The 14,000-nt window shown below is 42.5% G+C and overlaps 1 protein-coding gene across 1 annotated transcript; it reads right to left on the bottom strand.

The window, feature by feature from the left end:
* Positions 1–5,209: 5,209 nt before the first annotated feature.
* Positions 5,210–13,784, bottom strand: LOC119509604 (dendrocyte expressed seven transmembrane protein). Its single transcript, XM_037803572.1, has 3 exons — positions 12,756–13,784; positions 6,620–6,928; positions 5,210–5,676 (listed from the first exon to the last, which is right to left on the bottom strand). The coding sequence occupies exons 1-3, from the start codon at positions 13,782–13,784 to the stop codon at positions 5,602–5,604; spliced, it is 1,413 nt and encodes a 470-aa protein (XP_037659500.1). The 3' UTR covers positions 5,210–5,601.
* Positions 13,785–14,000: the final 216 nt, after the last annotated feature.

Below are 14,000 nucleotides of genomic sequence, written 5' to 3'. Positions count from 1 at the left end.
TGGGCCAAACTGTTTGTTTATGCAAATAAAGTTTTCAGGGAACACAGCCACATTCACTTGTTTACACATAGTATAATTTAAATAAAATGATTGACTTCAATAGCCTTTGTTACTTTGGAGGGAATCACTATTACTGACTTTGAATGTGAAGGCTAATTCTTACTCCCTTAGGTTGAAATATATAGTACATATATTATACAATTGAATCAAGACAATATACATGATATATGAAGGCTCTAACATGCTTATATTATAATTATGATCGATTAGGTCCTAATGGAAAGACAGCAGATATAAAGAAGGAAGAAAATGCTTAATAGCCCAAGTAGAACAATAAAAGAGATCAATTACTATGAGGGTGTTTAGAAGTTCTGTGTCTCACTGTCAACAGAAACTCAATTGACACAAACACGGAGTCAAGGAGGACATCAGAATGACATTGAATGACCCTAATAAAATAGGGCCGCCAGACTGGGATGCGTGAGATAAGAAACAGTGACTTAGACTCTAATGCAATATACATTTTATAAGCCATTAAAATTAGAGGTGAAAAGGGAAGTTCTGTTAGATTACCTTGGGCAGCAGCTTTCTGCTTCTACAATATTAGCAGAACACCTTTCAATAGATGTCTCAAGAAATTTAACTAGCCCATTGTTTAAATCTAAAGTGGATATACTGTAATTAAATAAGAGTTTTATGCCCCAAGTTAGGTGGACCCAACTAAGCAAGTCTAAATGCTGATTTCAAGATCAAAATTGCCTTTTGTAGTCATCGCCTTGCCATTGCCAGTCTGTCCTTCTAGCAGGGAAGAGTATTGCAGCCTCAGGACAAATGTGCCTAACATATAAGACAGCAAGGACACTCACTGGAAGTCATAGGAAACAAGAATATCCTGCTTCCGAAAGCTAGTTTTTATCTCAAGAAAATTAAGACTCCTTTACCAATCCGTTTAGTGTCTTTCTTATAGACAGAAGGGTAGACTGGGCACTTGTAACAGACAGAGAACCTAACCATGGTTCTCTAAAGGCATTGCCTGCCCCACGCCATTGGTGTTTACCAAAGGCTACCATGCATTGTTTTGTTTTGCTTTGTTTTAAACTGGCAAGGATGACTTTATTCAAAGTTATATGCAATAGAGAAGAGAGAAAACAGAAGCCTATTGTGACAAAGAGAGAGAGAGACCAGAAGGCTATCACAATAGAGCAGAGAGGGGGAGCTTAACTCTTCCATGAACTGTTATGTATTATCTAAGCATCCATCTCCCTGACTGCACTGGAAGCATCCTAAGGGCAGGGACCAAGGCCAACTGGGCATCACCAGCATCTTCTATATTTGAACGTTTGCTGTGGATGTTGGTGATATTGTTAAATAGATAAGTAAATTAGCAAATTAATGGAATTTAGAAGCTCTAAAGCATCCAGGTCTCTCTGAAAATAGAGTAACTGATTCTGTGGTGGTTAGGTTCATGTGTCAACTTAGCCCAGTTGCCTGTCCAGTTCTTTGGTCAAGTTGCTTGGTCAAGCAAACACTGACCTGATTACTACTGTGACGAATACAGATTCTTTGCCTTGTTTATTGTGAGGTAAAAACCTCCTCTGTTGGAGGAATAAATGCAAAATGAGTACAAAAATTCACACATTGCATTAATTTATTAATAAATACATTTGTTTATTTAGAAAACACAACAAAGTATAAAATCATTGGCATATTTAAATAAGCCAAAATTACAAATGCATCTTTGCTTACTAGAATCCTTTTTTGGCTGAAATTCATACCAATTATATCCCAATTTTATCAATACTGGCTATGGAACTGGTCCCATGTGAAGCTGATAGTTACTACAGATAAAATTGTTCCATGTTTTAATAGGTTGAGGAAATTGTGGGCGGAAAACGGTTAGAAGAAATGTGTTTATTATAGAGTTCCTCAAACTTTTTGAATTATGCCAACACATTTTGTGACTCTTCAAGGTTGTAAAGTGGACAATGTGGATTTTCTATATAATGATCCCCACGTAATTTTTTTATGGAATATCTAACAGGACTAGTGGGAAATGCTGAATCAGACACATTTCCTTTCGTTAGAGAAATTTCCCTTTTGAAGATCTGAATTGAAAGACCTGCAATCCGTAAAACTCCCTGGGCTGGCGGTTCTCAATCCTGGCAGCTTGTTAGAATCACCAGAGGAGCTTTAAATGATGCCATTGCCCAGACCCTGCCCCGAGGAACTGAGAGTTTTTTGGGGTGAGGCTGGTCACCAGTAATTTTTAGAGCTTCTCAGGGAATTATGACTTGTGGTCAGATTGGGAACCACTGGATGAGCAGGTTCATCTCTTCATCCTGCACTGACTTATCAAGGTCAGGGGACGTCAATGAGTCTGCCTTCAAGTTCTGTCACTTACCAGTGATACTAAGCTTTATTGACTTATTTGGTCTTTCTAAACTTCATTTTCATATCTATGAAGTGGCGCTAATACCCACCTTGCAAATTTGTTGAAAGAGCTAGATATAAGTATATAGAGTAGCAAGCACTGAGTCTAGCACAAAGGCAGCCAAGACCCTGACTGAGTGGGAGAAGACCCTGGCAGTGCCCTGTCCCCTTCTTTGAAAGCACCAGCTAATGCTGACTGGTTGTCCCTCCAGTGCCTCTTGGAGTACCCTGAGACCTGCTGAGTGTAGCTGAGCTGGCTCAACCCCTCTGGGCAAGGTGTTAGGGACAAGAGAGGGAAGTGTCTGCAAACCTGCTGCAAGTGTAGGCATTCTGAGAATTGCTCAAAAGGAGTCAAAGGCAGCATAAACTTTCAGTCACTGTCTTGCAGTTTGTTTTTGTCTCCCTGAAGTCTCCTTATCTGTAAAATTGAAATAATAATACCTGCCTCACAGGGTGGTGTGAAACATAAATGAGATAGTATGTGTAAACCGCCTACTCCAGTGTCTGAAACAAAGTGTGTTCTTCAAAAAAAAAAAAAAAAGTTCCTTTTTGGGGATAGCTGTTCCTTATAGTAGAATCCCAACAAATAAATGTAGACATTATGGAAACAGGAAACCACAATTTGGCAAATGCCACTAATAACTTTTGTACCCATGGATGCTAAAATTAGAGGGTAAAAGTATATGAGAAATAGGATGTACATAGTCTCAAAGCAATCCTTCAAGAGTCAGAATTTAGAATACAGGTTATCAGGGAATGCAGTGGGGTTACGGGATGGGGGAGTTAAGGCTTAAAATGTACAGAATTTCTATTTGGGACTGTTCCGGTTTGGATATATTATGTCTCCCCAAAAGCCATATTTTTTAATGTAATATTGTGGGGACAGATATATTAATATTTCTGATTAGGGTGTGACCTCTTGATTGAATGTTTCCATGGAGATCTGACCCTGCCCATTCAGGGTAGGTCTTGATTTGTTCACTGGAGTCCTTTTAAGGGATCTCACACAGATTGCAGAGAGATGAAAATGCCCCGGGATATACTAAACCAAGGCCCAGATGCTTGCTGACACTTAAAGATGGTTGGAGATGGGGACAGAAGGATGTTTGGAGATGCTAAGCTAAGAGATGAAACTCAGTTTTCCCCGGAGAAGCAAAGAGAGGCCCAGAGACATTTTGGAGTACGCCATTTTGAAACGCAATCTGGTTGCAAAGGACCAGCAGATGCCAGCCACGTGCCTTCCCAGCTGACAGAAGTGTTCCAGATGCCATCTGACGTTCTTCAGTGAAGGGATCCTCTTATTGATGCCTTAGTTTGGACACTTAGAACTGTGAACTTGTAACTAAATAAATCCCCTTCATAAAAGCCAACCCTATTTCTGGTATTTTGCATAATGGCAGCATTAGCAAACCAAAACAGGGACTATGGAAAGATTTTGGTAATGGCTGGTGGTGATTGTAGCACAACATTGTGAACATAATTAACAGAACTGAATTATATATTTGAATGTGATCAAAAGGGAAATTTTAGGTTGTATATATGTTACTAGAATAAAAATTTTTTAAAAATCCATGAAACTGCACAACACAAATAGTGACTCTTATGTTAAACCATAGACTATAGTTAATAGTACAATTATAAAAATGGGCTTTCATCAGTTTTAACAAATGTACCATACCAATGCCAGGTGTTAATAATAGGGTGATAGATGGGAGTCCTAAATTTTATGCTTGCTTGTTTTATAAACCTGCAACTTCTCTTAAAAGAAAAAGAAAAGATACTTACTAATCACAAAGGGAAAAATAGTTAACTTTACAGAGGAAGAATCTGGCTGACACCACCTTAACCAGTGGTGACCTCATCAGTAACGAGAGCAGCAACACAAATGCCTCTTGGTAAGAGTGTATGAGTGCCGAGAAGGGCACGGCATCGTTTCCTGGGATTCTTGCCAAAAATGTATCACCTGAATTTAGCCACGAGAAAACATCATAAAATAACTGGCCAGTACTCTCCAAAACTGTTAAGATCATGAAAGGGGGTGGAGGGAAGACTGAGGAACTGATCCTCATTGGAGACTAGGTTAACATGACAAGTAAATGCAATGGAGAATTCTAGATTGACTCAAGGACCAGAAAAGGGATATTAGTGGGACTATTGATGAACAATGAATTAACTCTGCAGAATATGTATTATATCAATGTTAATATCCTAGCCTTGATAACTGGACTATAGTTGTGTAAGATGTTAACATTTGAGGATGATGGGTGAAGTGTAAATGGAATGCGGTACTATTTTTGCAACTTTTTTGAAAGTCTGAAAATGTATCCAAGTGAATAGTTAAAAAATAAAAAAAATTTTAATGTTCGTCTCTTCTCCCTTTTAGGATTTTAGAGATATAATAAAATCATTCTCAAAGATGTTTTTCTCCCTCCTAGACATTTTGACAATAGTTAAAGGTGAAAAGGGGCCCGAGAATATTAGTTTTAACAAACATTTGATATCATTTTGGTATGTGTGATCCCTGGACCACACTTGCAGAAATTTTGGGCTGGGGATCTACTAGAAAAGGAAAAAAACAAAATTGATCTAGGAAAGTAGGGAGTAGTAGCAGAGGCAGTGGTAAGAGGAAACTAGAGATGGGTTTTAGAAAGAGTTCTTGGGGTTGAATAAGTGGACAGAGAGAAGAAAAGAGAAAGTTGTGGGGAGATAGGGAATAGCTTTGAAATACATTAAGAAGGGCAGACAAAGGACAGAAGAGTTTAAAGATGTTTTTGCTGGATGTATGCTATCCCTTGGCATTTGCCTGTGAGACTGCAGTAGAAGTTTGAATTATTTTTGGGTCCTTTTCTGTTTTTTTTCCTTTGAATGTCACTATGCTGAGAGTCATTACCATGGGGCCCAGTTATTTTCCCGTCACACCGTGACCTGGTCCAGATCATGTGCTGTTTGGAAGACAGAGCACATAACCATTTACCTGGTAGCCCTGTGGCCTCACGGGAAAAGAAGTTGGGAGGAGTATCTAGGTGATGCAAGATGGCCCTGCAAATTCCAACCCCTGGCACGACCATGTCACATAGCTCTCTATTGCTGGGTTCAAATCTTGACCACCATCAATACGCCTGAGGAGAATTGCTGGTGTGGTGTGGCTGAGGAGGGAGACACTTGGGGTCCTCATGGATTATCTTCACTTGCAATGTCTGTCTGTTTCTTCCTAATCATTTTCAGGACTGGGATCCAGAAATGAATCTGAAAAGACAAAAAGGTGGATGAATGAGCAATGGTCACTACAAATGCCTCTAACATAAACTAGCCATTATGGGTTTTCTAGTCTTAGGAAATACTGTGAAAAGCTTTGAAATGGGCAAGAAAGATTACTGGGTGTCCTGTCTAGTTTGTCATTCTGGGTTAGCTTAGCCCTACATTGTCTTTGAGCTATTTTCCTATTCTGTGAGTTGTTTATAACTGAGGGTAACAGTTCAAATTATTCTGTCCATAGACATGAAAATGAATTTTGCTCCACAGAGTACAATTGACTCCCCCCATCTGCCCTTGTGAAAGAAGCCAGCTTTTGTTTTCTTTTTTTTTTTTACTCTATTAAGCATAGTCATTTTGGCATTCCTAATAGCCTATATATGTGTATGTGTGGGTCTTCTTTGAATAGGTTGCAATTTCTTACTGTTCCCTTGTTAATTAATAAGTTAAATAAAATCTTTCATGGATATTCATTTTATATTTGTATGAGAGCCATGATGTTACCTTTCTAAAAAATACACACACACACACACACACACACACAACAGAATGAGCAAATTCTTCGGTGTTTACCAAGCTATAGTGTATATTCCTCTCTGTTATTTCTTTATCCTTAAACTGGAAAGATTATCTTATTGGGCATTGCTTTCTACTAGCCAATACAGAGGGCTTTCCATGCAGCCTCTCTATAATATGACTGAACACTCTCCTTGAAGCTAGTATTTTAAAAGGTATATCTAGAATCTGCTGGACCAGTATTCAAATCACAAAGCTTAGAACCTTAGCTATGTATGTGTTAATTTTTCCCCAGTGTCTCAACTATTGCTGGGGATAAAACCCTGATGTAAGTTTGGGGTGTGCTCTGAAATTCCCTTTCCTTTTGTCCTTCAAACTCAAAATTTCCTTAATTAGGGGTTGTATCCCTGCTTTGGCTTACCTTTGTAAGGTACAGCCTCAGTTTCCTTTTGACTTCTCCCAGGGGCTGCTTTGACCTTCTCCTCAGTAGCTTTGCATGGAGGTATTGGATGCGCTCCCTCTCCACGCTGGGGTAGAAAGATGTCGACACCAGGATTTTCAGTTGCATCAGAGTGGAGGACAAGAGTCCTAGCACCACTAATATCACAAGAATAACACTGAGAGGAATCCAGGTCTTAGACAGAAGGAGCTTTGGTTTGGGCATGCAGTTTGGTTCAAACAGAGATATATTAAAGGAAGAATCGTGGATAGTGTCTTGGGTTCTTTGCACCTAAAAGGAAACAATAAAATAATTCATGCCATATTTGTACACAGTCCCTGTCCTTCTTGACACTGCCTTGTGATTTATAGCATTTTTCCTAAAATATACAGGGAGCTTTGGCTAAAGGAGCTATTGCCACTCCTTTTGTGTGCTATGATTAGAGTGAAGGAGAAGGGTTGAGTCTTATTTGTGTCTTTCATAGTGTTTTCCAAAGTGGATTTGTGGCAATACAGATTCCCTTGAGAGACAGATATCAAATACGTTTGTCCATACTATGCCCCCTTTGGAGAGTCACGTGGGCTCTGAGAGGTCTTGCCATAGAGAAATCTGTTTACCTTTAGCCAAGGATTTTCCTAAGAAATTTGGTCATATAACCCATTTTCAGAGAACATCTGTTTCTACATGTTAGGGCACATGGGGCTATTGAACAGTGGTTTTAGCTCCACTTGGGGAGGTGATTGTCTTAATACACAGTCCCTAAAGGGCTAGTCATATCCTACCAGTCTAGACAAAGATCCCTCAGCAGATCACAAGATCACAAAGATGTTGAGGCACCAAATTATGTACTAACTCAAGGTTCTAGAGGTTAGAGAAGTATTATTTTTATTTAGCGTAAGATATCCCCTTCCAGGTTGACATGTCGACCCTAGAACACATTTTACTGAAGGAGACTAAACGTCCTACTTGTGGAGGTCTTCCAGATTTTCCCATCTCTCTTGCATGCTCGAGAGGGTTAAATGTCTTCCTCTTCGAAGGCAAGAGAATAAACCAGTTGTCCTCAGCAGGACTGACACAGAGGGCAGCAGATGACATTGAGCCACCCAGCCAACGTACCGCAAAGAGAAGTGTGTGTTGATTCAGCTCTTTCTTTTTCCTGACCTGGGAAAGTCATTTAATCTCTCGGTGGATTTGTTTTCTAATTTGGCAAAACAGGAATTAATGGACCAGATCCTGCCCATGAATAAACTACTCCCAGTGTAAATTAAGCAGCTTGGGATGGAGCATTAACCTTCTAGAACTGGAGTACTTAGTAAGTTATTATCACCCCAGCTCCACAGAGCCCAGGAGCCAGGAAGAGGTAAATGACTTCACCAAATGAATCCAACCACATCCAGAGAACACTGTGCACATTGGATCTACTCCAATGTCTGTAAAGAATCTGGAAAGCCCTAACCTGGGACCTCTATCTAGGTGTCAACGCAAATCTGTAATTTCACCAGCACTGTGCCTAAGCAATGAAAAGAATTTGTGTTGCCTCTCCGTTTCTCATATTGAAACGACAGCCTGCCCACAATTAAGTAGAGAGATTTAGGTCCCCAGAGCAAAGGCATGCACTCTTTTTAATACTGTTGAAGAAACAAACACATCGATTGAGTCAGTGATGAAAAATCCTGCAATAAGAAAACAGCGGGTGTTCGGTCTGGAAAGAAGTAATTTAGTCTAGGAATCTACCCGGGGATTTTGCAGTTGGGAGTCAGGGCTTTATAAAGGTTGAGTCAACATTTTTGCATGGGATCGGTTGAGGGTAAAGCAGAAGGCAAATTAACTACTTCAAAATGCAAGGCAATATACTAGATGGTACCCTGATGATTTTAAGTGTGTTTACCTCTTTTAAATCAACAATTTGCTAAGACAGCATTGAGTAATGGATGGCAGGTTATCAGTTCTGGGTTTGAATCCCAGCTCTGTCACTTAGAGCTGGGTGACCTTGGCCAGTTTATGTGAACTTTCTGAATCCCAGCTACATCCCAGCGATATTTTATATGAAGTATTTTATTTAATCCTCATAACCACTGCACAATGTATGAATCACTATCATGAAGAACTTCCAGATGAGTAATCTGAGCCTCACTTGTCACATGGCTGGTCAGCTAGTAAGTCTGGAAGCTGGGTGGGAGGCGCACAGTCAGACACCTCAGCCCACCCACCCACCCCTCTGCTATTCTGCCTCCCTGTAGATGCCTGTAAAGTTGATGTAGCCAAGCACCATGCACACAGTAGGTGTGCAATAAGTGACAACTATGGCTATTTTTACCCATGTGCTCACCCATTCAGCTAGCTAAACTTGGGACATCTTCCATCTTTCTTCTTTATTTAAAACATTTATTTTAAATCACATGAAAGTGGGAGAGAAATATTGGTGAAAACCTGAGCCAAGGCTTCTCTTCCTATTTGACTTCTCCTCTGCAAATCTGCAGCAAGGGAGATGACCAGGAGCCTCCAAGGGCATCCTGGGACAAGAGCATGGCATGGCCCGTCCCGTGGAAGGGGGCTGCCCACGGCGCAGACTCCTGGCCCGGCGGGAGTGAACTTGGGAGGAGCTCCTACGACAGTTGCACTGGTGTCTCTTCTGGCGCCAACCACCCTGCTGTCATCATGTGTGTACATCACCGCCCCTCACGCCCCTGCCCCGGGGAATGTGAGCCCCTGGTGGCAGCCGTCACGGTCTAGCTTCCCCGGCACCCACCAATGCCCCAAAATGAACACTGACTTTGGAAAGCTTCGGGACTTTTTTTGGGCAGCAGAACTTTTTCTTTTTTTCCTTTCTAAAATAGCGAGAAATCACAAAATAGGCATGAATATTGGCTGAGTGAGACATACATAAGAGAGAAGCAAAAAGAAGAGGAGGGAGAAGGAGAGACAAAATGGGGAGACAAGCAAAGGAGAATGAGGGGTGAGAAGGAGAGAGGTCTTTTTATTGCCCAGACCCCTAATCCTTGTTTGGTTTTCATTTTTAGCACTGCTTCCATTATCCAACCTGCTCCAAACATCTAGAGCAATGGCGTGTCTTATAATCAACTGAATTCTTCAGGGGATGCAGTGTTCAGAGTAATCAACTCCGAGAGGAAGGGACAGGAGCCTGGGGAGCCAGCCTGATGAGCTAAAAGAAGGGGAGGGAAGGTGTGGAGGCAGCAGGAGGGTTCCAGGCTCAGAGAGGGAAAGAGAGAAAAGGGCAGTGGGGTTTCGAAGGAGGGTTTAAGGCAACATCTCAGCAATTTCCCCTCTAAGGTTTCCCGAGCCCCCAGAACAGCCTATTGCTGCTTGATAAAGAAGAGGGAAAATTAGAAACATGGGCACAGCTGTTGGTGTTTTCACCTGTTGGCCCTGGTACAGTCCACCCCAGCATGCAAGTGACACACAGGCAGACCCACACAGAGGCACACAGACACACATGGACATACAAAGACACACATGGACATACAGAGACTCACAGACACACACACACAGACATACACAGAGACACACATGGACATACACAGACATACACACAGACACAAAGAGACACACATGAACACACATGGACACACAGATGCACACAGACACAGAGACATAGGACACACAGAGACAGACACACACAGAGACACACATGGACACAGAGACACACAGACACAAAGAGACACACACAAACACAAGGACACACAGACACACATATGCACACAGACACAGAGACAGACACACACAGAGACACACAGAGACATAGACACAGAGAGACACACACGGACACACAGAGACACACATGGGCACACAAAGACACAGACACACACAGAGACACACACAGACACACATGGACATACAAAGACACACAGAGACACATGGACACACAGAGACACAGAGACTCACAAACACAGACACACACAGACACATATGGACACACACAGACATACACAGACACAAAGACACACACGAACACACATGGACACACAGAGACACACAGACACAGAGATACAGAGACACAGAGACACAAAGACACACAGAACACACAGAGACACACATAGACACACAAAGACACACAGACACACACACAGACACAAAAACACACACAGACATACAGAGACACACATGGACCCACAGAGACATACTGACACAGAGACACAGAGACACATAAGGACAGACACACAGAGATACACAGAGACACACACAGAGACACACACAGACACACACAGACATGCACAGATACACAAACACACAGAGACACAGAGACACACACACAGATCCTCCTGGTTCAGCTTCACAATCTCTACATTAAAAAAAAGTAAGCATTTAACAATATCCAGGTCCTCTGAAATGTCAACATAATCACCAATTACCATAGGGAAAAATGGAAAGGAGAAGATAAAGGAAGGGATACACAAACTCATGGTCCCCTCTGTTGGTACATGCTGCAGAGAGGAGCAAGAAAGAGAACTGAGGAGAAAAAGCCAGATTCCTGCAGACACAGGAGGCACCACCAGTTTAGAGAAAGGGACTGTCTCGGCTGATAGAGATAGTCACTGTCCCAGACAACGGTCTCTAGAGGGTAAACTGCTGGCTGCATTCTTTGGGTGGTGGGTTTAGAACAGTGGTTCACAATCTGGGCTGCACACTACAATGAGGGAGTCTTTTAAAAATCCCTATACCCAGGCCTCACCTGAGTCCTATTTAATCAGAGTCCGTGGAGGTCAGAGCAAAGCATTGGGTTTGTTTTTGGCTTGTTCAGCTCCACAGTGATGACACTGTGCAGCCAAGGTAGGGGAGCACTGGTTTGGAACGTCTTTGCTTTCTAGCATTTAATTCAGCATTTCCCAAAGTGTGGTCCACAGACCACCTGCTTTGGAATGACTTGGGAGTGCTTATTAAAAATGCTCCCCAGTTTAAAACAAAATCTCTGTAAATTGAGGACTGAGATTCTGCATTCAGCCTAGGAGGTTCTTAACACACACTTAAGATTGAGAACCACTGGCTTAAGTCATCTAAAAATCCAAAGTGTAGCTGGATACCGTTTTAACAGAAGCGAGCTCTTGTGCTAAAACTGAAAGAGAGATCTGTAGTTGGAACATTTCCTGGCCTCCTTTTTAAACACACACACACAGTTTTTCTTTTGTGGGTGTCACCAGGTACTTAGTGCCAGCCATATAATTTGGTAGCTTACCGGCCCTTTCTCAATGTCTGTCCCCTTAAATGCTACGCTAATGCAACGGGAGCTCTGCGATGCCTGTTAAGGACATAGAAAATAAGTCTGCATTCAGAGAAGGGGCCTGACTCAGGTTGACTTACATGACAAGTACGAAGGTAAGTGGACGTCGGGCCGTGAATCCTGATCTCCTTGCTTCATGCCAGATAGGCCTGCTTGAAATCAACTTTGTGTTCAACACTGGGGACTCTTAAGCCCACACTTCAGACAGAATAGGCTTAAAGATAGCCCCCTTGACCCTGGAGCCTGTGAATGTTACCTTATTTGAAAAGAGGGTCTTGGCAGATGTGATTACATTAAGGAGCTCAGCATGGGGAGATTATCCTGGATTTTCTGGGTGGATCGTATATGTCATCCCAAGTGTCCTGATAAGAGGGAGGCAGAGGGAGCGTCATGCATACAGAGAAGAGGAGAAGTCACTGCAAGCAAGGAAGCAGAGACTGGAGGGAGGTGGCCACAAGCCAACAAATGACGGCAGTCACCAGAAGTCGGAGGGGGCTAAGAGACCTCTGGAGGGAGTGTGGCCCAGAGGACCCCTTCATATCAGCCCAGTGGGTCTGAGTTCAGATCTCTGGCCTCCAGAATTATGGGAGAGTAAGTTTCTATTGTTTTAAGCCCTCCACCCAGCTTGTGGTAATGTGTTACAGCAGCCACAGAAATCTGATACATGGCCAAGCATTCTCAAATTAATGTCCTACTCTAATGTCATTATTTCAGTTCCATTTAGCCCCCATTTACTAGGCTCCTTCCATGTGCAGGCACCATGCCGGACTGGGGATTCAAAGGTGAATAAGTCCTGTTCCTGCCTTGGGAGCTCACGATCTTTTGAAAGACCACAGACAAATCACTCTGATGCACGGCGAGAAGTAGCCAGTGGGCACCTACCTCCGAGTGCAGTTTCAGGTGAACCTCAAGCCCTGGCATGCTCTGGAAATGTTTGCTCACTGAGAAGATGAGCCGATACAGCAGATAATCTATGGCTGCAGACAGCACCCAGATGTAGAGATGGGTAAGTATGGGAAGGAAAAACAGTCCCAGGTTTTTCCTTTCCTTAGGGGTCAGCCAGAAAGATGGGATGATAACATATTTCTTCCTTTCCTTCTTATTCAGAGGGAGGACGCTGGGTCTCTGTTGATGCCGTTCCCTTTCGTCAAACCGAATGAATTGTCTGGTGATATAGATATTTTCAAACTTCCCCCCAGCAGGGCCCAAAAACTGCTTCATAAAGAGGCCAGTGCCTAGCAGGACCAGCACAAGGCCTGTGGTGGCAAGTAGCTTCTGACCTAGGGAAGATAACACCTGGGCCGTGGTCATCATTTGGTACATTGCACTCAGAACTTTACCTTTGGTGCCATTTAGCTGAGCCTCCAGGGCTTCTCTAGGACTGAAAAGAGAGACCGCCAGGGTCTGGTTCCACGAAACAAGGTCATCGAGTAGATAGAGTTGAGAGGCAAGGCCATACATCCATTGGATTGCTTCAATGTATTTTTTCAAAAGTGGGAAATGTATGGAAAAGCTCTTTGCCCTTAGGTTGCACGTCATACTGTCTAGGAGACCTTTAAAGTTGTGAAGGATATTTTCGACATGTCCAAGTATCACTATCCCCGTGCCAGCTGCAATCAAAGCATTCTTGCCTTCACGCAGGCCACAAGAGAGAAAGAAGAGAAGAATGAAACATCGCACATGCTTGGAGCAACACAGCAGAGCACACATGGTAATCCAGGAGGTGGTGAACACTGTGACTGATGACAAAAGCCAGTAGAAGGCCACAGAGAAGAGGCCCATTGAAATGAAAGCAATGCAACAGCAAACTCCCAAATGTTGGATGAAGTCCATCCATCTTGTGCTCCTTGGGTACACATAAATCCTCCAGAGATTTAGGAAGATATCAGAGCCTGAGGTCCAGGCACCCATGCTCCCTCTGTCCCTACAAATTAAAAAGAAACCAAGATCAGATGTTGCTTTTGAATGTCCTATGTCATTTTGTAAAGGGCACTATGGTAGACTGATTTGAAAAAAATGGCCAAAATTCTTTACCCCTTTCTGTATCCATACCCCTTGCCATGTGATTTTTATAGTTTCTCCCATCAAGAGGTGAGAGAAATAGACTCCCTCAAGAGATGGACTTAT

The sequence above is a fragment of the Choloepus didactylus genome, chromosome 14 (assembly GCF_015220235.1).
Source record: "Choloepus didactylus isolate mChoDid1 chromosome 14, mChoDid1.pri, whole genome shotgun sequence".
NCBI lineage: Eukaryota > Metazoa > Chordata > Mammalia > Pilosa > Megalonychidae > Choloepus > Choloepus didactylus.
The sequence above is the reverse complement of the archived record's forward strand: the minus strand, read 5'-3'. Positions and strand labels throughout refer to the sequence as shown.

Excerpts from the sequence above, each read along its gene's own strand:
- LOC119509604 (XM_037803572.1), bottom strand. The coding sequence starts at position 13,784 with ATGGGTGCCTGGACCTCAGGCTCTGATATCTTCCTAAATCTCTGGAGG. Across the intron at positions 6,929-12,755 it reads ACCTGAAACTGCACTCGGAG|GTGCAAAGAACCCAAGACAC; the intron begins GTAGGTGCCCAC and ends GTTTCCTTTTAG. Across the intron at positions 5,677-6,619 it reads TGAGGCTGTACCTTACAAAG|ATTCATTTCTGGATCCCAGT; the intron begins GTAAGCCAAAGC and ends TTGTCTTTTCAG.